The sequence below is a fragment of the Chaetodon auriga genome, chromosome 21 (assembly GCF_051107435.1).
Source record: "Chaetodon auriga isolate fChaAug3 chromosome 21, fChaAug3.hap1, whole genome shotgun sequence".
Taxonomy (NCBI): domain Eukaryota; kingdom Metazoa; phylum Chordata; class Actinopteri; order Chaetodontiformes; family Chaetodontidae; genus Chaetodon; species Chaetodon auriga.
In genome coordinates, this window is record NC_135094.1 from 16,550,581 (window position 1) to 16,576,194 (window position 25,614).

Below are 25,614 nucleotides of genomic sequence, written 5' to 3' on the forward strand. Positions count from 1 at the left end.
CCTGTGTCAACTACAGGAAGGTTAATTGGTGTAAGTCACAGATGCTGCACATTGGCTCACTGCAGCATGATGACATGCCGCCCCCCCACCACTCATGAAGAACCTTAAGACTTATTACTGTGGCTTTCCCTCCAGTGTTCTCAGTTTCATTGGCATTTACCCCCAGTTTCTTCAGTTTCACTCATGTTCTTGAGAAGCATTCAGTGCTAACTGCGGCGTAATGTGGATAAATCGTCTCTGGGTGAAGCCCATTAACATCATTACTGCAAGATTTAGGTTGCAGACGAGGCGGAAAACGCCCGCCTCCTCAGTAAATGACCTTGTTTATTAGAGGAGTTACTTATTGATTGTTTGATTTAATTTTCTTGGGTCAAGGTGCATCCTCAGCCGTAATTAAGCTCACAGTGTATAAAAATTAGCTGAAGAAGACTTTGCTGACCTTTCGTTTTCCTCTGCCATAGAGGTTGTTGCCGACAATAAGTAACGTACTTATTGTCGGCAACAACCTTGTTACTCTCTGTGGAAATGAATCCAGGACTCATATTGAACTGTCATAACATAATATTGAATTTAGGTCCATCCAATTCATCCCAACAGATGACAAAAATGAAAGAAATAAACTAAGATATCTGTTTATACGTTGGCCAATAACTATTAAAACATAGCAGTACAGAAATCGAAGATATACGTAATGTGACTAACAGCCATGCAAGCGGCTCTGTGAGGCTGTACACAGTAAGGCTTTGAGCTAAATGCTAACATCAATATGCTATCATCATGACAAGAGAACTGGGCAGCACAGACGGATTGAAAGTGCAGCACGATCATCATTTATGTAGACAAATAATATAAGATGAAAAGCAATCATTTGGTTTCTTTTGGTTGTACAGTATCTGAGTGGTTGTGTCACACTGTACCAGCAGGAATAAATAAGATCTCTTCCGTTCTCTCCCTGCACTGTTGAATTATGTCTTTGTAATTATGCAGCACTCCACTGTCCCATTTCAACAGGAAATGCATCATATTAATGAAACAAGACACTCTCACGGTGCCCATAAACACTGATTCATCTATCTTTTAGAGCTGTGGTCCTCCAGTGTGTCGAGCAGTTCCTCAGCTGCATGCCCTCATTAGACAGCCAACTTAAAAACTAGCAGGCAGAATCAAAAAGCAGAAGTATCTGAGCCCATTCACTGGAATTAAGAATAGACATGCGGCTTTTTCACAATGAAAATGAAAGATATTAACACACTGTGTGATTTCTTTCTTCCCAACACAGTTCCTGTGCCTGAAGAACATCAGGACTTTCCTGGCAGTATGCAGCGAGACGTTCGGCATCAAGAAGAGCGAGCTGTTCGAGGCCTTTGACCTTTTTGACGTCAGGGACTTTGGAAAGGTAAGGCAGCATTGCTCGGTGATGCAGAATGAGACGGAGGCGACGACAGCCTGCACCAACCCTCACTGTGTTTGCCAGCTGTCCCCAAAGACTGAACTGAATTAGTCAAAATGTGCTCTTCCGCCTACTCTTGTCTTTGGGTGGAAGCCATGGAGCTGAGTTAAAATTATTTCTCAGTGAAAGCGTTCCTTTATCTTGGACTTGGATGTGAAATTTTAATGAAGGTCTTGGGATATGCATGCATTATACAAGCCTGGCCTTTGATATTTCAGCCAAACTTTGGATGATCTTTGTTGAGTTCAACCTGTCGTTGTAACAGCAGTGTCAATGTCAATTAGTAGATCAGTGAGTAGATGTTCTCGCTGGCATTGCGGGTGCTTACAAACACAGTTTTAGAATATATAGCAGCTTTCTTCATTCTCTGAGCTAAAGCTGAAGTCAGCAACATGACCCAGCAGTTTAATCACTTCCTCTCATTAGAGTGAAAAGGCCTCAACGTGCAGGTTTTTATGAGGGGTTAACAGTCTGGCCTCGGGTTCATTACTTTGATACTCTCCGTCTCTGCCTGTAGTGAAACTGTCTGCGGCTCTTTGACAGCTCTCATGAAGTCCTCAGGAGGTTTAATTAGAAATCGTAGCCTTGAGCAGAGAGACGCTGCTGCTGGACCCACGGCGCACATGATGGCAGGCGTTTACGAGACACCGGAGTGGTGTATCCTAGCTTAAAATGTGTGCATGTGTCAGTGGGAGAAAAATGGGAAGACGCAGAGACACGCTGATTGACAAGGTGTCATCATCCTCCATTTATTCATGGTAAATGAAGAAGTGATGTTCGGGAAGCCAAAAATGCTCCACTGACACCAACAGGTATGATAATGGTATGATAATATTATAATCAGCAGCATCATATCATCACCAAACATCAAAAACAGACGTCAGACAGAGCTGATCTCTAATAAAAAAGAACTTATTTTGCTTTCTATTTTGCTGCCCACTTATTAGCAATTTTCACGTGGTAGTTATGAGAGAACAAGACCACGTCCTGCAGTATGAAAACGAGTGCTTTATGATGAATAGAAACAGTCTTTCTGAACTTCCCTTTTCGTGGACAGACATCAGGCAGATACACCAGAAAAGAGTTTACGAAAGGCAGCAGCTTGTGAAATGGCAAGCTTTTGTTGAATATGTGTCAACTTTGTCCTCGTAAAACAGATCATCTGCTTATTTGACTGAACTTTTCAACTCATCTGTCCATCGATTAGAACATAATTGGCAAAATTCTATAAGTGCTCCCAGTTGAGATTGACTCCTGATTTTGGTGTTAGCGTATGTAATTGGCCAACATCCACTGTAAAATATTCATTTAACAAACGCTTTGACTTGCAAAAGATATGTTAATACTGTCTCTCAGATGAACTGTTGATGTAATATGTATGAAATGAGTGCCGCCAACCTTACAGTGCACCACAGAAAAAATATCTCTAAATATAGATAAGGGAAAATGAGGAATATGGTCAATAATGCCTTTCTGTCCCTACCCGAACGCTCATTTTTGCTGTTGTGCCGAGCTGAATTAAGTAGCTGTGAATCATCAACTATAATTAAAACACATTTGGACGGTCTTCGCCTTCATTTGGAAATATTTTCACAGAAAATCAGAAGGACCAAACAATGGCTCAGCGAATGAGGATATGCAAATACAAATCTTTGTGCTTGCCCCTGAAATGTTGCTGCGGGGGGCTCCGTAGATTTACTCAATCTTTGTAAGTGTGCTTTTCCTTTAAAATTTCAGCCCCTGTCTGAATTTTAAATCAACACTTTGACAAAGTTTTATGGGCTGAAGCTGCTGCTGGAAAAGCCCACATAGAAAAATCACTAAATCACAATAATTAACCACATGGATTTACAACAGGAAGGGCTACATGTGTCACAGCCATTGGCGTGATGTGTTCAGGTTCAACATTTGAGGGAGTGTGTCTGTTCACTTTTAAGGTGAGAGTTAGATGAGATTGTCAGTGCAACTCACATCTGTGCGCTAAATTTGAAGCCACAGCAGGAAGCCAGTTAGCTTTGCTGAGTGTAAGAAGAGCAGTTAGTGGCTTTACTTGGTTTACGTGGCAGATTAAACAAAGAGAGTATAATGTGTTCAGAGCCAGGCTAGCTGTTTCTGCTAAGCTAACAGGCTGCAGCTGCATGTAGAGAGTTTTGGAGTATCGGTTTAATGTTAAACATTTCTCCTTCAGTTGAAGCAGTCGGAGCTCTGAACGGAATCTGTTCTGAGGATTTTACACTCAAAAGCTCTTTTCCCTGATAGCTCTTATCATAACTTCACGCTAAGTGGCTTAACATCAGCACTCGGTGAGGTTGAATTTCCCTGTCCAGTTGGGTTTTCGCTTTCTTCCTGGCCAGTTTCAAGATGAGATGATAAACCCTTTTCAAGCACAGACTCCTGTGCAGATTTCATGACGTCCAATTTCATCCTCATTCCCTTTAGCGATTTCAGTTTACTCAAGCACAACACTTTGATGACTCTCTTGAGTGAATCCCACATTGCCCAGAGTGAATTTAACATCTCTGAAATGAGACAGCAAGCCGGCCCTGTAATCCTCGGTTGGCTGGCTCCGCAGAGGCTAATGGAGTGAGGAGAGGAGGGGAACGGGCGAAGCTGCCACTCACCTGCAATTCCACCATTTTTTTTTTAAATTTTGCTTTAAAAATAGCTGCTGGATTGCTGCTGAATAAAACATCAAGCATGCCCGTTTATTTTAAAGTTTGTGTGGTAGTCTTGATGGAGGCTGTGTGAGGAAACACGTGCTGGATCTCTCTTAACTGTTGTATAACCGTAAGGTATTTTTCTGCCCGTCGTTATACCGGACATGTTTTGAGCTGAGCTCACATGAGACCACCTTTACCATACAGCCTGAAAATCCTTCTCGACTCCTCTGTTTTAAAAGCCGGGAAGGAATCCAGCAGCAAAGGAGGAGTCTCTGATGAGATCCAGGGCTTAATAAGCATGACCAGACTCAAAAGGAGATGTGAATCTGTGATAATGCTAATACGTCTGACCAACAGCTTTTGACGAGTTGGTGATTCGTACCACACTGCAACACCAGGAAAACTGACAAATACAGTAGGTCTGTCTGCAGCCCTTTCCCCTCAGTGCACAACATCTGGTTTGCGCATCTGTCCTGTAGACACATGGAGGGTTGTGGGGTCTGGAGGGAGAAGAGAAACTTGGCTGTGCAGAGCATGCACACACACACTGATACACACCTAGGCAGAGAGAGAGAGAGAGAGAGAGAGAGAGGAAGGGTGAGAGAGCACCAGAGCTCAGAGACAATATTGAGAGCTACAATATCTCTTGCTCTTTGGTGGCTATTTGATGAAGGAGACCAAACACAAAACGGTGTTTCACAGTGTCTCTATACAGCGAATAGAGTATGCAGTCTGACGTAACACAGGTGATGTATCCTTGCTTGTGATATGACTGAAAGTGCATGCTGCCCTCATCATCCCTGAGAGTGAGTGACTAATGCCTCACTTCTATTTTATTGCTAATTCCGGTCGTCTTGTATCAGCTGGTTTCAAAATAGCATCAGAGTGCTGACAGGAGCTTTCCATACTCACGCTCACATGATGGACAGTTGCACAGTGCTTGGAAAACTTGAGTGTCACGGGCCGGACTATGAGATAATGGAGCATATGTTAATTGAGGAACATACTAACTTGCTGCTGTGCTTTTCACACAGCTGTTCGGATGTAAGATGTTCTCACTGACCACAGACCTGCTTGTTAAAGTGACAGCGCAGCCTCATTCATCAGCACACACATTCTCACCTCAAACGGTGTGAAACAGTATATTAGCTAATAAACGCACAACGTAGCTATTACGATAAAGCAAATTGGTGATGCTTTTTAAAGCTTTTGTTTATTTAAACATAAGTAAAACAGCTGTAGGCGCCTTCATTCATTATAGCATCATTAAAATTGATATATGCTAATTTCACCGCTAATCCTGCTATTTATTGATATTAATTCATAGCTACAAATGCTGATTTAATTCTGTACAGTATGTAAAGTATACATATTATCATTGGAATTAGATTTTATTAAAGGAAGATTTTGCTTATATTCGCATGAAGACTGGAAAAAGGGGGACCAAATATAACAAAATCCACACACCAACACCGTAAATGCTGACTAGGTAACACGCAGTAGCTTCCCTGAGTCTCTGCTAGTTGCTTGGTAACGTGCAGGGAGTTTTGTGAGCTGTAATGATGCCTGTCGCTGCAGTGTTTGGGCGAGCCAGGTATTAATGCTACGATAAGGTAACTGACTGCTCATGTAGCATTGATGTTCGCGAGTCGATTTTCCATCGTCTCAAACGATTCATTTCAATTATTTTCTATTGTCTTGTGAAATTGCATTATTTTTGGCCAGATGGAAGTTTTACATATTCTGAATTTCATGAAAATTATCGTTAAGCCACTCTAGTTAAAATCTCAAAGACAGGCAGTGAGGACGCGCAGCACATCTGGATGATTGATGAACACCGTGGGCTTCATGTGGGCTGATTCCTACATGCTAAACTAACCTCAGCTCATTTGCTACGTTCCATTCTGTAGAATATGCAAATTTTGCTGCACCGCAACTTCCTTCACATGGTCCAGGAGATTTCACACCTGCATGTGTTTAGCTGCATAGAATGTAAATAATCTGGCAATAAGAAATTGATGCGGCATGCTCTTGTTTTTGCAGCTGCGTTCTATTCATCCATCTGCAATGAAATCACCTCATGTTTACTGAAGACAGGCAGTTTCATTAATCAGACGCAGAACGGTTTGAATGTTCCTCCCACCGCTTGAGCCCGCACTTGTTTTGAAGCAGTAAACCCTCCCTCGACACTCCGTCTGTGTCTACAGTGAGTGTGACTCCGGCTTTGATTGGAAAGGATCCTTCTCGTCGATCTGTTGATATAATAAAGTATAAATAAATAAAGTTCACCCCGGCGTTCTTATGCGCAAGAGCATGTTTGAAAGCTTCAGCCCTGACTCTTTTGTCAAAGTTAAACTGCATGCAAAGACAATGTCAAGTCAGCGCCGGTGGGCTCGTCTTTATTACCATCTGCCACCCCTGGCTCTCGAGCAGTTTTAGGTGGATGAAGATGCTGATTGTTTTTTTTTTTTTTTGGATGGGGGAGGTGGAAAATGACAGACGGGGGGGAGGGCAAAGAAAAGAAGGAAAGGAAGAGGGACAGACAGAGAGGGTTTATTGATTAGTGTCTTCCTCCTCAGTTGACTGTGATAAATTTAACTGTGGAAACCCACTAAAGGCTGATGCATCTCCTAACCACCCCCCCCCCCCCCCCCACCTCTCCCTCTCTGTCTCTTTCCTTTGTCCTTCAGCTGTGCTCTCTGCTGCAGATCTGTGTGGTCAGATATCAGATGTCTGCTTCGTGCTAATGGAGACTTGGGGTGTATCTTTGCACCGCATGGCTAAGCTGCAGTAACACTGGTCCACAATTGCTGGCAGGTTTTAATAGCTGCCATTAGGAGATGAGAGTAATGGGTGGTCAATGTATTGGGTTGATTTTAGTATTTCATTAAAAATCCCATATTTTGGCCTGCCAGTGCCCGCCCTCCCTCCTCTGAATATGATGGCGGTTCCTCCCAAACCAGTGCTATCGTCAAGGGGATTACCAGAGAAGTCTTTCTAGCTTGGTGTAGGAGGTTTTCTGTAATACCTTCGTCGCTTAGTTAAACCTAAAATCAGCCTGTCAACCTTAAGGAGCCGTGAACCTTCCAAGAACACATTGTTTTATCTCATTTATAGTTCAGCCGTACTTTCCCATCATGCTCTGAATGCTGTTTCAGTTGAATTTCTATCCTCAGAGAACACAACAAAAGAGACAAACACTCACGAAAGACTGAAATTATGTAAGTTTGTGGTGTGCTGGACACACAAGTGTAGCCCTCAACAACCAACATCGGTTAAAACTTCTGCAGCTGTGCACAGCAGGCATGTCGGCTTGGCTGAACAGGTGCAAAAGCAATTACAACAGACCTTTCTCTGATGGACATTTTGCTCTGTCAAATGCAGGTGTAAGAGGTGACATTAATAATGGCTGCATTGCATTTGTATCGTTCATGCCGGCACACCTAAACTGAATGAAGGCATCGTTATCAGTTAGTGGGCAGTCTGCAGGATTTCTGGTCGCTAAAGTCATTCTTTCAATGGCACAGAGGTGCAAGCGTGTATCTTGACTGAGGAAGTTACAGTATGGATGTGTGAGGTTCACATTTTGTACTGTTCACATTCACGTCTCTTGGTGTTTTGAGAGTCTTTAATCCACCCACACCGTTTTTTGCACCGTGAGAGCAGACTGAGGTTAAAAGGAGGGAAACAGGAGCTCTGAATCAAATCTGCACACTTCTCACTGTGATTCAACATGAACTATATTATCACAGTTTCACTCAGCGCTGTGGTGGAGCCTCTGCTGTCAGTGTAACGTTTGCTCTGAAATCACACTGTGCCTTTACTTGGGCTTCCAGCGTCGGTGCTGCGTGTGGAAAAGCCGCCATGCTTCACTTACAATGCATTTGGAGTTGGAATTTTCCTCCAAAACAATTTGATGGAACCTGCTCTAAAGCTGCTGTGCTGAAAGCTGCTGTGGATAATTCATGGACTCCCAGTGACTGACTGCATGACAGCAGCTTCCACTGGAATCACACATTTCATATCAACTGGCTTTCCTCGGGCATGAATGCACGCGCACATGTGCAAACACACACCCCTCGCTCGCTGAAGATTGCTCGTCCAGGGCGCTCTATGCCTCTTTGGTTGCCAGCTGCGGAGATGGATTGTCTCTTTGATTGTTTCAGGGTGTCAGGGAGAAACTTCTTTGATGATTGTGGACATCTGTTCCATCCCTGTGTGAGCACACTGGATGTCTTAGCTGTGGCAACTACCACCTACCACAGATGCAGGGATGTTTCATCTGGAAAGCCAAGGCCTTTCTGCTCTGCACACACTCACACACACAATCCTACAAAGGCAGACAGTAGGCTCGTCATGGGGAGCATGTGGGTTTGGTTATGACTGTAGAAAGCTCTCCAACATCCTGACATACACAGACAAAATATGTTGTTTTGAATTTGTTGCTTTGTCAGGCTGCTACACTGCATTTTACATTATTCACCATAGGTCAGAGTCTTTGTCCATCCAGCAGCAGCTGAGGTTAAGCTTTTCTGCCATTTCTACACTGGCTTTGTTTTGTCTGAGTCTGAACCGGAGTCATATTGTCCCTCCGCCGTCTGACCTGGGTGGTCTGCTTGTTTATTGCTCTGATCTGCGGTGAACAGAATCAGATGAAATAACGCAAACACTGGTTGGTGAGGTCCTCTCAGGATTCGCTCTTTTTTCTTAACCAGTCAGTCAGCAACAAGTTGACTTTTAAGTAAGCTGGACTCTTTTCTTTTTAATTTAGATTTTATTTATAAGGATATAAAAACAGTGGTATTCTTAGCATTAGAGAGAGAGAGAGAGAGAGAGAGAGAGAGAGAGAGAGAGTGAGAGATGTACTTTATTTATTTTTAACAATGCATGCTACATGCACACATGCCATGCTTATGTGAAATTATTTCTCCGCATTTGACCCATCCTTGGTCAGTCCTTCCTCCGCGGCGGACCAGGAGCGGTGGGCTGCCAGCTGACAGCGGCGCCCAGGGACCCAGTTCCTATCGTCACCATTGGTCAGGTGGTGATCTTCTTGCATGTTTTTAGCAGGGTTTTTTTTTTATGGAGGATACCCCAGGTGAACACGGGGAGAACATGCAAACTCCAAATATAATCAAATATAGCTCAAAATTTGCATGTTATTAGAGATAAAAACTGAATAGTCGTCCACTTGCAACGACAAACTGCTGCCAAATCACACCTGACAGTGTTTTGATGACTCCTGATAATGACACATCTCTAGCCTGTAGCTGCTTCAGCTGACGTTAGCTTCACGGACTGGCAGGACTGAGTCTCTGCTCAGATCTTGAAAGAATGATATCATGAGCTGAGAAGTTTAACTCGGAGATTTCGACACCTCTTTTCACTCGGTGTCTGTCAGTTAGCCTGGCTACTTGATGTGAGGCGGCCACTTTGCTCATGTAGAGCAAAGTGCTCAGAACTTCTCTGTTTTGAGCAGAAAAAGCAGCCCACTCCTTATTCTTTATCCCTGATTTGATTTCTTTGATGAAAACAGCTTTGGCCAAGCGGAAATAGTGCAAACTTCTTCTTTGTTCTTGTCAGCTTGCAGAATTAAGTTAATTAGCCACAGTTGGGTAAATCTGCTGATAATATAGCCTGTGTTGGAACTTTTAAAAATTCTGATTCATCCGTCCCTCGTGCCTGTTTTAATGTACAGTGTGTAGGGAGGCTCGAGAGCAGTGTACGTAAAGCCCTCACATGTGTGTTTGGACCACCTGTATGTGCCACAGAGAGGTGAAAAACAAGCAGCCTTCTCAGACAGAGGCTACCAGCTATTGCCACATATTTCCAGGGGTCGTGCAGAGGTATAGCTGTTCTTCTGACAGGGAGTCTCTGACATTTAAAAAGCCACAAGGACCTTTTCAATGCAAACAAGGGGATGAGATGTTTGCATATGAGTGTGTGTGAGTGCCTACGTGCCTGTGTGTGTGTGTGTGTGTGTGTGTGTGTGTGTGTGTGTGTGAGGTAGCAGTGACTCCCCTGAGGACTGATTCATCTCAAGTCTCAGTAAGCAGCAGGAAACAGGAAGAGGAAATGGTCACCGCGGGGCCCTTCTGGAGTTTTTCTCTCTCTGAGTACGTGGACATATTCAAATTTAGCTTCAGGTGTAATGTTGCATTAACACCAGTGTGTTCAGCATCTGTGTGTGTGTGTGTGTGTGTGTGTGTGAAGATACCACACAGTGGCAGATGTGCTCCATTCTCATGCTGTCAGAAAAGTAGCTCTCAAGGTGTGTTGTATTTCTCACCACGGCCTCATGGGGCCAACAAGCCTGTCATGACCTATATTATGCGAGTGTGTGTGCGCAAGTGTGTGTGTGTGTGTGCTTGACCAAGACAATTGGACTTCCCCTCATTTCCTGAGCTTGTCTCTCTCTTGTCCTCTCTTGTCCGTCTTTCTTGCCCTGGCTCGTATCAAATACTCGCTCTTCCTGTGACCAGGCCCCGGCCCCTGGAAGTGGAAATGCGCGAGTGAATGTGACATAGAGAGAAAGAAATAGAAAGGCAAAAGGGTGCTGAAAGTGGAAAACCGCATGGGGGAAATGTCTGTGTTTGTATGTGTGTGTGTGTGTGTGTGTGTGAGAGAGTGTATTGTACATCCTTGCCCCATACCAGTTCAAAGGGAGCCTCCCATCGAGTGTGTAACACATAAACACTGCAGGTAGTCCTCCTGTGAAAAGACTCAACAGGAAAATGTTCCTCATTTCAAAAAATGGATTTTCAGCTGCAAATGAAAGAGAAAAAGAAGTATTTTTTGTTTTTCTTTTGCTTGCTCCATTACAATCCTTCATGCTTAACCTTTGGCGTTAATTAAAGCCACCTTTCAGAATCGATGTCTGGAGATGCAAGACGCACACCCCGTCGTGCTGCTGCGTTATTGAGTGACAGTGTTTAGTAAATAATGCAAGGTCAACAATAATTCTGCAGGCGGGGACCGCGGTGTGAAGGCTTTGCATCTCAGAGTGTTGGTGTGTATTGAGGTTACCTGGCCGCGCAGACTTGCCAGGTATTTATAGGCCACTGCTGAGTCTGGGCCAGCCGGAGAGCATGTGAAACTAAGCCACCGCGGTCAGGATCAAAGACTACAAAGACTGAAGTGCAGGTCTACAAACCAGCCCTCCTCCCCTCGCTGTCCTACTTTCTGACAGCTTTTTTTCCCCCAGCTTCGGTCCTGAGCGCTTTGCTACCTGGAACCACAGACCTACATCTCACTGTGATGAAATCATCTGGAACAGGGTTAGACGGATGTGCTGTTTCCAAGGATGACACTGGCCTGATCAGATTTAGAGAAAAGAAAACCAATTTATCCATCAAGTAATGGGGCATTCATCACCTCTACAGTGTTTGTCGGTGGGATGCCCTAAAACTGAACTCAGATATAACGACAAATTGGATTCAACAGAGATATCCACCAATATAATATTGGTTTATCGTCACTGTTATTTTTTTGTAGTGTCAAACTAGATTTCAGGACGGACGTTTATATTCTTCAATGGTCTAGATTGTTTTTCCATCCTCACAACAGGGAAACAGGGGGGCTTTAATTAGAGTATCAGCTAAATCTTTGTGCCCAGCAGCTTCAATCTTTGCTCTTATCCATCACGGCCCTGCTGTACATGGATACCTCTTAGAGCCCAGACATTAAACTTGCAGATCCTCATAAAATTTGTTAGAACATACAAACTCACTGATGCATCAATGTGGGAGCATTACTAACGTTGCAGCGGGTAAAGGTGGAGATACTACACTTTATACAGCCAGCTTAATCCATAATAATACATCATCATTTATTAGCTGATTCATATTTTTTAATTCATTATCTGACTGTGAAAAGTAATCACTGAGTAATGTCAACATTCAGTGGATCTGGAGGACCATCATATGTAGTATTTGGTCCTGGATCTGGGCTACATCAGTCCAAGAGTAGCAGCCTCCAAAATGTGCACGGTGTTTCAGCCCGCTGGCAATGATAAATTAAACATCTTCATAGCAGCTTTTGGCAGTCTCAACCAATAGTTTGAGGATAAGACTTCAAAAAACACACCAGGCAAACGTCACCATGTAGTTAAGTCATACAGAGACAAGCTGTAAAAACTTCTGATCCTGCTTAAAGATGACTGTACAAAGTGCATTTACATTCAGAACATGAACTGCCCGTGGTCAGTGTCCTCTTCCAGATGGGCAGCCTCGCTCTGAGATGGAGCAATGCTTCGATTGTGCGTCTTTATTTCGCTCTCTACAGTCCGCTCTCTCCCCGCTGAGAGGCCAGTCTCCCCTGGGCACCTGCCGGCGTCCTCCAAAGGAAGAGGACAACAATCCCCGTCTCCGACACATCTTTAAAAACTTTCTTCTAAATCTTTCATGAGGTGCCAGAGGCAGCATCTGTCATCTCTCCGACGGATCTGAGCTAACAGCAGCGAATGGGATTTCACAGGAACGTTTATGTTCTGATCTCGCTGAGATGTTTTTCTGCAATATAAAGCTCCTGCAGAAGCCGTGCAGAGGATTGTATGTATGTCAACGATGCTTTTTCCAGATGCTTAAGGCTCCAACCAGAGAGGGGGTTGGGGGTCTTTTCTTCGCTGTATTGCATCCCAGAGGTGGAGTGGGTGGATGCGCTGTCATTCAAAGTGGGGGCGTTTCTAAAAAGCTAATCTCCATCCCCCGCACTCTGCTCCAAAAAATCTGATCCCACCTCACAATGTACCAGCTGTTTTGTGTTATATAATATCCAAAAAGAAGCGGTTTGGGTGAAGTCGCATGGGAAATCAGTGTGGGGAGAAAAAAGTTGAAATTCATGCAGTAGATGAAATAAAACATGGTGGAGGAGGCCTTGTGGTTCGTCTTACATGAAGAGCCGTGGTTTGCTTTATAGCTCTCTGAACGAACACAAGAAACACAGTGATGGTGACTGAGAAATAATCCACAAACGTGCACCGTATGTGTGCATGAAGAAGAGAAACAGCTAAAATGAGATGTGTGTGATTTCAGCTTCATTTGGACAGCATTTGCACACAAGAACAGACAGCGGAGGCGTACTCAGTTTGTAATGAGTTCCGTGCACAGACAAGATGTCGTGGGTCTTATGAAATGGCTTCTAATGTGCCTCTTAAGACTCGGTCCTTAATGGCAGGTAATGGGTGTTATCCATTACAGCTCACATGTTCAGGCAAGTGTTAAAATCAATACTTTCCTCTCCATCTAGTCTGAATTGTAATACTGAACAGTGGGTTTATCTTTGTTCATGCTATCCTTTAAATCTAAAATAAGCCTTAATAAGAGCTATTGTCAGGGTGGCTTTAACAAATACAGTTTGCAATACAATTTGAAATACTCAGTCTTTGCTAGTATTCTGTTACTATAATCAAGATTTGCTCAAGAATCCAGTTTCATAACAAAATGAGATATGCCCAAGCTGTGCAAAACTGTGCAATCTGCAGTTTTCTGAAGTGTTCCTGAGCCCATGTAGTAATATTCTTTATACAGTCATCTGTCACAAAGTGGTGAGCCTCACTCCATCCCTGCTTGTGAACAACTGAGCCTTTCCAGGATGCCCCTTTTATACCCAAACATGATCCTATCACCTGTTCCCAATCAACCTGATTACCTGTGGAATGTTCCAAACAGGTGTTGCTGCATCACATTCAGAATAAGCAGATATTTACAAAAATCAATGAAGCTGATGAGTCAAACATGAAATATATTGTCTTTGTACTCTTTTCAATTGAGTATGTGTCAAAATTTCATGATTTGATTTAAAAAAAAAATATATGAGACGTAGAGTGTGACAGCCTCTGCCAAGTCTGCTCGTGAGTGAGTGTGTGTGTGTGTGTCTGTGTGTGTGTGTGTGTGTGTTGTGTGTGTTGTGTCTAACCATGTTGTCTCTGTGAAGTGAGCTGATTGCATTGTCCAACCAGATCTGGAGCACCTGGCGCAGTGCACACAGTGAACTCCACTGGTGTCACTGATGAGCATACCTCACGCCCAAATTTATCTTTCAGTTTCGCTTAGTTTACCAGTTTGCATCCTTCTCTATTTCAGTCATGGCCGGTGGTCTGGGTCAGGTCAGAGATATATTAAAAATATCTATATATTAATTGAGATACATTGAATAATTTATTCCTGAAATGAAATGCTGCATCTTTAATATTATTGCAACAGCATAATCAACAGCCATTTCATGCTTTTGCCTTATGTTACGCCTCACGTTTGTAATGGATACCTCTAAAGTGCAATATTTTATTAAATAATTCAAGTGAAAAGTCACTGAGAAATACCATAATGAGATTGCACACAGCTGCATGACTAATGTGCATTATCTGCAGAGTGAGATTGAAACAGTGCGTATTTAATTGTTCCTGATTATAATGGGAGCTCCTCTGGGTATACGAAGCGACGCTAACCCACTTATGCCATATAGATGTGACAGGCTGGCTATTTGTGGCCAGAGCTTTAGCAGCACAGAGCCAGAAGTGGGAAACACATTTGTTGCATTACAGTGAGGGTGAAGCGTTTGTAGTTTCTCTGGTTTTCACTCGGCACAGTGCTTTTTCACTGCTGTTGTGGAGCCAGTTTGGGATTTCATCACTCGGTTTTGATGTGTCATCTTATATAAATCAAGAAGATTTCTCGCACTTACCATAACTTACATCAGAATTTGAACTCAGGCAAAAAGGATGATCGTTAATGAGTGGACGAGCTTCTCTGTTGCAGCCCTGCTTTTAGATTTAGCGATCAGATGAGGAGCTTTTACCATATTAATCATGCATATTGCATCTTAAATACAGTAACCCAAGTGATAAAACGACCAATAAAAAAAATGAAGATGACTGGTCGACCTAAAAATTTAAAACCTCATACTTGACTGACAGCCAGGATGATATGGGAATTCTTCATTTACTCCCCAGGCTTTTAATGTCTTGAGCCAATAACACAGATGTCATTGTGTTTACCTTTCTTTTTTCATGGAGATCTGGATTTATGGCACCGCCTCACTCAGTATTTGCCTATTATGGCTCCAGTCAACACTATAATCAAGCATCGACAGAGCAAAGCAATAAAATGGCTGACATGTAAACTACCATGATGAATCGTGGTGCGAGGTGCGACAAGATGGATAACCCCGCTTCAGCCTTTGCTTACCGACAGCCAGTGCGGTTGTAAACCGACCTCATTGGTTGTGGGCTGTGTACAGCAGAGCCAAAGATAGTGTACGTGTCCTCTGATGACCACAAAGCTACTATGTTTGAGCTACTGGAGGTCATAAGCAGTGAGGGACTTTGCTGCCTATGAAGGTCTAAACTAAGCATATTAGATATGTTTCTCCCTAATTAAGCAACAAGTCAGTGAGCCACATTTCTTCACTAAACTAGTTTCCCCACTGACTGCTTCTCTGTCTCGGCTCTCTTGAGCACCACAGACCTTAATTACATTCCCTTGGTGTCCCAGGTGTACATCAAACTCCTGATTAAACAGTGACAGTGAAAACCAGCCAGCCCCGTCTCCGACAAATTATGTTTATATACAACTCATTTGCATTCGTAAGTATGTTGAAGTGAGTGGATTATGTTCACAGTCAACGTTTGAGTGAATGAAACACTACATTTTATGTGACATGCTGGAGTCGCGTGGAGGTGGTTTGGGTGGGAGTTCACATCTGGACTGTGGTCAGGTTTAGGTAATAGAAGCACTCTGGTTAAGGTTGAGGAAAGATTGTGATTGCTGCTGACTTTTTCTTTATTAAAACAGATCATAATCTTTTCAACATTAACCAGACAGGCGTCAACCAGCAGAACTCGGAATTTAAACTCTTCCACTGTCGCAAAGAGGAAAGGCTTATGTTTTAAGTGTTATTCATAGTAAGAGTTTATCCATTCGTTGTGATTTACATTGATTCCAAAAGTGATGTTATATAGTAAGACTAATTCATGTCCCTGTCATTATGCAGCTGTTTTCCGAAGGATTTTTGGTAATAGTTATAAAACTGCAATACAGGCCTGCAATAAAATACAGATTTTTAATGATTTTTACTGGTTGATTAATTATTTAGTTTCTAAAATGTCCCAAAAAATCATGGAAAATGTCCATCACAGCTTCCCAGAGCCTGTTGAATTGGTGTTCAAGGGCCTTTAAGAGCAGTACTTGACAGTTTGGAGCGTGGTGCCTTTTTTCAGCCTGACCAACAACATAACAGCACATTTGTTATGAATGGATTAAACTGTGTTTGTCTGCTCTAACCTTAGATGCAAACGTTAGCACACCCACCTAAGAAGTGCCCCGGTGTTTCCAAAGCCAAAGGAATTAGCTAACTACATTATTTATTGCAATTACAGGTTGTAAGGACTGCAGCATCCACCCTGCAGGATCCAAGATGCTGGTGTATCAGCACCAACAGTAATATGTCCTGTTCTTTCTTTTGTCCTTGGCCTCATAACCCTTTCTCTTGTAAAAGCAAAGCATGGCTGTTTAGAATAATACATCTTAAAGCATAAATCTAACTACTGCTTGCTCAAGAATGGTTTTATAATAAGCATCCAAACCCTCAAAGGGTAATGTTAGGAGGAATAACATTCGTATTTACATTGTTAAATACTGTACTGTAATACCAGGGCTGACAAACTCTACCCTGAACTAGTACTTGGTCAAGTTTTTTTTTTATCAAGTCTTAGCACTTGTCTTGTGTGAACACACAACATGCTAAAAGCCTTCGTAGAAATATTATATCTTCTGAGGAGGTTATGTTGTCTGTTGTTTGTTTGTTTGTCAGCAGGATTACGGAAAATGTCTGGCCTGATTTTCCTGAAACTCGATGGAAGGATGTCACATGAACCAAAGAAGAACTGTCACTTTTCTATTGAATAGTTTTGGAAATACATCCAGCGGACAGCAGATGCACTTGCAGATTTGAATATCATAGATGGGTGTCCTTGGCAGTCTTAACCTTCCAGTTAAGTGAAGAATTTGCCCGTAGCTTCTCTATTTCCTGCCATGCTGTAGAGTGGTAAATCCCCAGAACTGATCCCAACGTTGGCTTGTCCCCTCTTGTGAATCATGAGGTCCCACAGGGTGAGACAGGGCCCACTAAAGCTGAAGTGTAGGGGTTCATGACTGACAGCAGGATCAAAGGCTCTGGGAAAGAGAAAAAAACCTGAGGAATGTGCATATGGATTTTCACTGACCGCCTTAGGACATGGTTTACAATGCAGACAACCCACTCAAACTTGCTCTTCACACTTTTGGCGAATCTTTCAAGTCTTGGCTCCCCAAATGAGGCTAGAAGGAGCTTAAATCAGCATCCTGATCACTTCACTGGTCGTCCAAAGGACTCTTAAAAACCGAGTTTATATTTTTGCCTGAAGTACCCCTCAGGGTGCTTTTCCCCCGTTTGCCTCATTTCATCCTCAGTTAACTGCAGGATAGCGTTTCAGCGGCGAGGGAATGAGATCGTCATGTCAGTGTGATGAAACAATGGAGATTGTGTTGTAGATTGGTTTGGGAGTGGGCGGAGAGATGAGGTTATGTCTTTAGCACGGTTTCCACAGTGAGTAGCTTCAATGGTAATAACAGCAGTGAACACAATAGCGAGAAGCTCCGGGATGCGTCACGCTAACTCTGAGCGGAGTCTCCTCAGTAATCAGCTGGCTGAACTGAAGGAAAAAAATCATGCACTTAGTATCTCCCATATCAGTGATGACTATATGATTCTGAGGTTCATACAAGCCGCATGCACAGATGTGTCCTCTGAGTTGCAAACAGCTGGATTTAAGTGCGTGAACAATATTGTTTAATGAATAAAAACAGAGAGGAAGAAAGTACAACCTCCATCTCACCATCCCTGCTATAGCTCGGTCTGAGTGAGTAACCCTGGTGATGTCATAGTGATGTCATCAGGGTTATCTTGGGCTGGAGACTTTAAATTTTGTGTTGCCAACTCCAGACATGACAGCATTTAGACATGTACCCAGCAGGGACGGGCTAATCAAAAGCTATTGAGTTGCATTATGGGAATTGTAGGATCCACTACTAAGCGCTAAAAGTCGGAAAATCTCAGCCTCTGCTGCGTTGAGCTTGATCTTTCCATTTGGAAGGGCCATAGTTAACTAAATATTTGTTTAATGAATCGATTGGTCCAAAATGGCCTGAAAAATGTGAAAATCATTACATTTCCCTAAAGCCAAAGATGATGTCATCAAATCAAAACAGGGCAAAACCTAAACAAATTCAGTCTTTTCTCACAGAAGACAAAGACCAGACACAAATCTAAAACTGAGCAGCTGAAGTAAGGCAGTGTTTGCGATGAAGATACTTTTTTCCTTGTTTTCATGCACAAACTATATCATTTATAGTTGTGGGTTGCGACAAAGGATTACATTATGTTGTTTGATAACCACAGTGGTTAATTCTTATTTTACTGTATAGATATTTTCCTTATCTGTACAGCAGAGTCTGTGTGTGTTTTGGCACAGGATGACTGGCGGTCAGTTGTGAGCAGCATGCTGATTCAGATAGTGTGAAATTCAGCTGGAGTTACCTCACCTGTCAGCAAAGTGACGATTTGGCAGATCAGATTTGTTTTAGCATCAAGGCCTCAAGCTGCGTGGGAACATCAGCATGCTTTGCGGAGTGTTTGTGTGTTTGTCTGTGTGTGTGAGAACCATGCAAATGTGTGATCACTAGGCTGATATGTTCCCTTATTAATGTGAGCATAAAACATTCATAGAGCGCGAGGAGTGAAGGACTTCTGCTTTGAGTACTGGGACGGTGTGAATGTGTGCGAGTGTGTTAATGTGTGTGAGTGTGTGAATGTGTGCGAGCGTGTTGTGTCCTCAGGGGCTGTAGTCCATGGGAGTTGACATGATTTACCTGGACAGCAATGATGCCCTTGCTTTTGACCTTCTGCTGTTGAAGTGGAGTTGTTCGGGGGAGACAGATAGAGGATAATAAAGCTTGTGCTGCTGTTAATATTCCATCCAGTGGAGCACATAAATGAACTGAACTGAAGTTGAGGAGATGGAGTGAGATTGTGACATATTTAGAGGAGGACTGGGAGTATCTTCAGCTTCTATTGGATCCGATTCTCTTCCAACTTTTGTCCGGGAACATGAGTTTTTGATTATTAGGCAGCTGGAAGTGTTGAGTCACTGGATGCTTGCAGTTGTGGTAATATCATACTGCAGGCCAGAAAAAGTCTTAGTCATGGTGCAGCTGTCACAAAGCAGGTAGTTTGGAACACATTTTGACTTTGTGATTTCTAAATATGCAGTGAGTACTGCAGTGCTGTCCACTAAGAGGAACCCGCCCCCCCGCCATCAATGCAACGAGCCATGAATAGAATGACCACAACATGACCTCAAATGAAAGAGGCTCATTTGAATGCTTCATGAATATTTGTTGAGGTCGTCAGCAAGAATATGTCAAATGAATTGTCCAATCAGTCACTGTGCCGCTGACAGTTTAACATCAGTGCCACAGGTTATTGTCCATTGTTTGATTAGTTAACTGTTGAAATTGTTCATTGCATTCTTGATTCACATGTAAACAGCTTTTTAGAAAGAGAAAAAACTCAAAAGTTTTACTATGGGATGGAAGGGAATGTTCCTTTTTTGTGGCTTTAATGGAAAAGGCCGGTTGATCATACTTAGTGCATGTTGAGGATGGCACAGTCGTCCCTAATTGAGATCTTTGTATTCTGCTTCAGTTCAAATCTGGATCAGTTTGTAGTGCCCATAGGTGACAGACATTTATGGAGTATAATGATCAGCTCTACATCTGCAGCTGAATTTTTAATGTTTCCAGCTGACTCATTTTAATGAGAGTTCTGTGAGGGGGTCTTCAGTGTGCATGTTACGGCCACATACATTATGTAATACCAGGGATTTAGCAAAGCATCATCTCTGCTATCTCCAGGCACAGGTGCAGCACAGTAGTAATTTGTATTTTTCTACATATTTTGTTCACATCTGAACATCTGAGACTGTTCTAGCCCCTCTTTCTCTCCATGGTCACCTGTTTCAAAGCATTCAGTTGTTGTTCCTGTTGTCCATCGACTGAACAGGCAGAAAACTGACGGCTACTTGTTAACCACTGCTTCCTGTGCTGACATGCAGATGAAATCACTATTTTTTGATTACAAAGTCAATACGACAACATACACATGAATACTAATGAATGACAGACATCTTGCTTTATCACTTGCACTTGATGAAGAATGATGTCCTTTCCTCATCCACACTAAAACATAAGGCCGGCATGTAGCGATTTTTTTCACTCTGGTGAAGATGCACTTCCGATTCAGCGGGCTGAGCACGGACGCCGTCTGAGGTACACTGTCTTGCAGGAAGTTCTGCTGCCTTTGCAATATGCATGATTGTAGAATTAATGCAAGTGAAGCAGTGTTTGATGAGGAGAGCGATGGACTAAATGATGCAGGCAACGAAGACTGAGGAGAAAAGGCAAACGTGTGCCGTATTCCAATCAGCCACACGTCTCTATATCCAAACACGCTAATTATGTATTATGGCCGCTAATGAGCCATGGCACTGATTGCCAAACATTAGCTAGTCCCTCTCTCCGAGCCAATCAGGCTTTTATTGGCTCCTTTCTGTGTGGATTGAATTTTATGCACCGGCTGCATCTGTCACCCAGACAGGCTCGCAAACACACGGGAGCGTACACACACGTTCATGTATGTATGCACAAATAATAAAAAATCAGTGTCACGTGCAGCAACAGATGCACAGGAAACAAGCTTAAATCAGCTAGTACACACTGTGTGACACACACGGACACACACCCGCCCACACACGCATTTGTATTTACTCTCTTCATGGTGTAATTTTATGTAAATGTTTCTTGTTTAATGTCTCAGTGAATTTAACATCCATTATTGTTCGTCACCAGGCGCAATAACAGAGATGGAGAGAGATGGCTGTTAAATATTCAAACATCCTTTATTTCCAACTGTTTCAACAGCAAAAACGTTTGATGGGAAAAGTGTGTGAGAGCGGAGTCTTTCCCCTTGAAACACAACCACGATTTTAATGATTTGCTGTTCGGGCTTTTCATAAATGTTTTATCAAGCGTGGCATGAAAATGTCAGTGAACATTTCGAAAAAGAAAATCTGGTTGTTTGATGTATATCTGCAATGGAAAAAAGGGACATTTACAGACGAGATTTTCAAACCTAACAAACCGTTTAAAGATGTTTTATCAAACTTCGGTAGAACTACAGTGTGTTAGCAACAACCAAGAGGGGGCGTTTGATGTCTTCACTGGCGCAGCAAAAAAAAAATGGAACATCCTTGAATCTTACACCTTCAACCTCATCCTCGTCGACAGTGTCAGGCCTTTGTGCAGTGAGCTTTCCAGACTTTAAATACGGTGTTCCAGAGACACTACGCTGACTGTGAGGACGCTACGAGACAGGAAGAAGTGCGGTCTTTAAAGCAACCGCTCGAAAACAGTTGGGTGGGAAAATCCCCTGAAATAAAGGCCAGTGAGAGCTGCAGATGATGGTCACACTATCTGAAGGTGCTTTCACACCTGCCCTGTTTATGTGGTCGGATCAACCCCCCCTCCCCAGAGTGTTTCTCTCCTGGTTTATCTCATATGTGTTGGTGAGAAAACCCTAAAGCAAACAGCTGATCCCTGGTCAGTCTCAGTCAGATAGGCCACTTTCTTGTGGTTGGTGGGAGTGGTTTGTGTTCAGAATGTATGCATCGATCAGATATTTGGAAGCTGACTTAGTTAATACTGATAATAATTAACTCACATTTGTAAAAAGGAACAGAGACACAGCTAGTTTATGTTGACCAGACAACAAAATCATCCCTTTAGACCAAACCTTGGCTACAATTTTAATAGAAATTTTGAGTTATTGTTGGCAAATGAGCCACAATTGTAGTTCTTCATGACAATATTTCTTTTAATTTAATATTCACAAGCGCAGTTCAGTTTGTTTTCCTGTGAAACGCTGCAGTCAAGCACCGTTTTCAGCACCAATTCACAATCTGTAAGTGGGGTAGGTGACCTCGATTACTATAAACAGGAATAAAGTGTTCTTTTTATCGGCTTGGAACGCAGAGTCTGTGAAATAAAAGCTATATTGCCATCTGTATGTGTTTCACTGGATTACCTAACTGATCTCTATTTTTAGTCCGCAATCAGAAATTTAGAGGAAAAAGAAAAAAGGGAAGAAAAAAGAGCCACAGGAAGGAGGAGTTAAGGCGACGTGCAGAAAACTGGGACAGAAAGCTGGGCTGTGTGTGAAAGCAATAAAGCTGTTGGCACGTCATACGTCTAAAATGCCTCAGCCGTTTTCTTGAGGTGCCCTCTACCACGAGAGACGCTCAGAGTGAATAAAGAGGAGGTGATCGGTGGCTTTGCATGTCAAGAGCAGATATTAGGATAACATTTTCCAACTGCTCTGTGTTGACTGATATATTAGCATGAAAGCAGTAAACCTGTCATCCATGTTTGCAGCCCCATTTCAAAATCAGTGGCATTGTAGTGCGAGACGGCCGAGCACATGATTGCATATTGATTGCAAAATTAGAAGCCCGAATGAACATTTTATGTACAGCATGTCATCGGGGATTTCAGTGGAGAGTTCAAGTGTTCTATAGCATAATAACTGTGTCAGAGCTGTTTCCACTTGCCAAAGTGAAAAATTAGGATGATATAAAACCAAATGGCTGTAATTTTGGACTTGAACGTGCAGTGTCTGCCAATGCACAAGTAAATGCAGTGTGAATGAAATTCACTGAAAGCAGACAGATTGCTGCTGACATGCACCAGCATCCAAGCACACACACACACACACACACACACACATAAGCACACTGGTGTCTTGGGGACGTTAGATAGACTTCCATTCATTTCCTGGAGGCATAACCACTACCAGCCCAAGCCTAACCCTTACCCTAACCTTAACCCAAGTCTTCACCTTAAAACACACATGCATGCATGCACACACACGCGCGCACACACACAGTGCACTCGTCTCCCTTTCATCTGGCCAGACACAGCTCCCATCCTGCTTTAATTGCTGTGGCGTGAATCATTAGATCCAGCGGTGCAGCCGTGGTCAGACAGCACAGGTTTAATACCCGCCATCAAAGGGCCAGTCCCCCCCCCCCCCCCCCCGCATCACCGCTGGTCTGCCGCGTGGCTGCTGAGCCTGCGACCTCTGCTTTGTGTGCACACACTGGACACCACGTCTAATGCAGGACTTTAAGTTTGAATCCATCGTTAACTCAGTGTAGCTTTAGAGAACAGACGCTGCACTGGTCTTGCATCGGAGACCTCGTGACAGCTGAATCATCATGTATTTTTACATCTCGCATAATGCCGCTCTGAAAACAGTAGTAATCATCTGTATTTTTGCTTTAGCTAAAATGAAACAAAATGAAACTTGGAATGTAAACCTCTCATTTCCTTTGTGGACACGTTCTTGACATTTCTATTATTAGCTGTGCGACCGCTCATGGTTGTAATACTTGTGAGTTTTCAGAAAGCTTTCTTGGCTGTGCGCAGATGGTCAGTTTTGCTGCAAATGTATGTGACTCATGTATCCAGTGACGCCAAAAAGCACAACTATACACGACTCGTCCCCTGAAAATCGCCTGCCAGCTAAAACTGGAAAGGCTCCAAAGCTCTGTTCAGTACGCAGTGGATCTTCAGCTTTTGGACATGTTGTACCTGCCAGCTGGCCTCCGGATGTCATGCCCTTCATTCATTATTGGAGCGAGAACTCTGTCAACTCTGTCTGATAACTGCGCAAGGATTAATAACTGGAAGGAGGAGCAGGATTCGCTTTGAATTTTAGAGGATGCTCTCGGAAATGCGTCTGCGTTCGTCTGTGTTTGTGCAACGCTGACGCTGAAAAGCATTTCAGTTCCTACCGTGTTTGAGAGCACATACTGTAGAGTTGATTAAGCATTGTAATCACTGGATTAATGTAATGCAAAGAGATGGACTGCATGAATCACAAATGGTCCCAAAGTGTTTGCAATTATACTCGAAACTGCCGAAAGTCTAAATCTGTTTCTCACTCCTCTTGCCTTGCTGAAGGGCACACTGATAGCAGAGGTTGTCAACCCTCCAGGCTGCTGCTCCAGGACTGCAATCTGTGCAGCCCCGATAGTTTGACAGTTCTAAATAGGCTGTAGAGGTGTTAATTTTGCTTCTTGCTTGTAATGTGACGTGTAGAAAAATCTCTTAGGTGAAGTCAGAGCGCAGTTGTTCTGACGGAGCTATTTAGCTATCCGGCTGTTTTGTTTGAGGATTGAAAGAGTCGTGCATAGTTTGATCAAAGGAATACAACAAAAGAAACACTTTGCAGAATAAATACGTGGAAAATGAATCGTACTTGGACTGGCACACTGATCCTCAAGGGCTTAATTAGCGGCTTTTGCTGTTTCAGGTTGATTTACCTGAAGCCACAACCCTAACTCAGATGAAAAAAGATTTGAGTGGATCCAAATGCTGCTCATCTGAGTTGCCTTGTTACTGCTATTACTGCACTAAGCTTGAGAGTACTCCATCGATTTAGCGCTGTGTTCAATAACAAAGTCGGACTCACAATGGACAGTTTGAACAAAAACCATTGAAACTGATGCAAAGCACATGACGATTCTCCTTTGTTAGCTTGACTTAATGTATATAAATGCAGGTTTGAATCACTGGTGCTCCTCTGCTGATGTGCAACCAACCACTGCTGCTGAGCCGTCACAGTCACAGCTCTGCACTGTTCAGCTGCTCTCCACTGACACTGTATTCCCTTTTGATCAGAGCGACAGCTAACGAGCACAGCTTGAATTTATGTTTCATGGTGTTAGTATTGCGCCGCCGCCCCTGATGCATCTTGATGTTTGCGACGATAAAATGCTTCGTCAAAGCCAGACTGCGCCGGATTTATGAATCGTCAGTCAGTGTCATCGCCCTCTGTTTGATGGATGTGCTCCAGTTTGATTGATTACATATTGTGCACTCAGCACTTGTCTGCTTATCTATTAGAGATCCTTAAATCAGAGAGCCATCTGGTTAAAAACAATGAATGAACTGATACGGAGCTAAAGTCCATCAATCCTACAGTGGACAAACATTCATTTTACATCAGTAACATGTTGCATTCTTAGTCTCAGTGGTGCACAGTAGTACAGTTTAAAATAGCTTAAAGGATGTCAGCGGAAACATGTTTCTGTCTCTCCGTCCTTTGTGCACCACTGTTTATTCTATTTACTGGTGGGGGAAGGGAAAGGCCAGTGGTGTGATCAGTATTGATCCCTGAGAGCTTCTGCTCCAGGCCAAATGTATCTACGTTACATCTGTGTGTGCGTGAATGTTCTGCGTGTTATGTCAGTGGACGGATGGCCCACGAAAAGAGGTTTGTGGGCCGTTTGCCAGGTCGCAAATGAGCGTGAATGAGCAGAGCTCCCTGACTCGGATAATAAAGCTGTATCGT

The 25,614-nt window shown here is 43.1% G+C and overlaps 1 protein-coding gene across 2 annotated transcripts in view; it reads left to right on the plus strand.

Moving 5' to 3' along the window:
• The window catches only part of vav3a (vav 3 guanine nucleotide exchange factor a), an 81,147-nt gene that overhangs the window by 13,063 nt on the left and 42,470 nt on the right, over positions 1 to 25,614 (plus strand). For both annotated transcript variants that reach the window (XM_076760969.1, XM_076760970.1), the window contains exon 2: positions 1,280 to 1,396. In XM_076760969.1, coding sequence (XP_076617084.1) covers positions 1,280 to 1,396 — 117 coding nt within the window. The remainder of the gene's footprint in view (positions 1 to 1,279; positions 1,397 to 25,614) is intronic.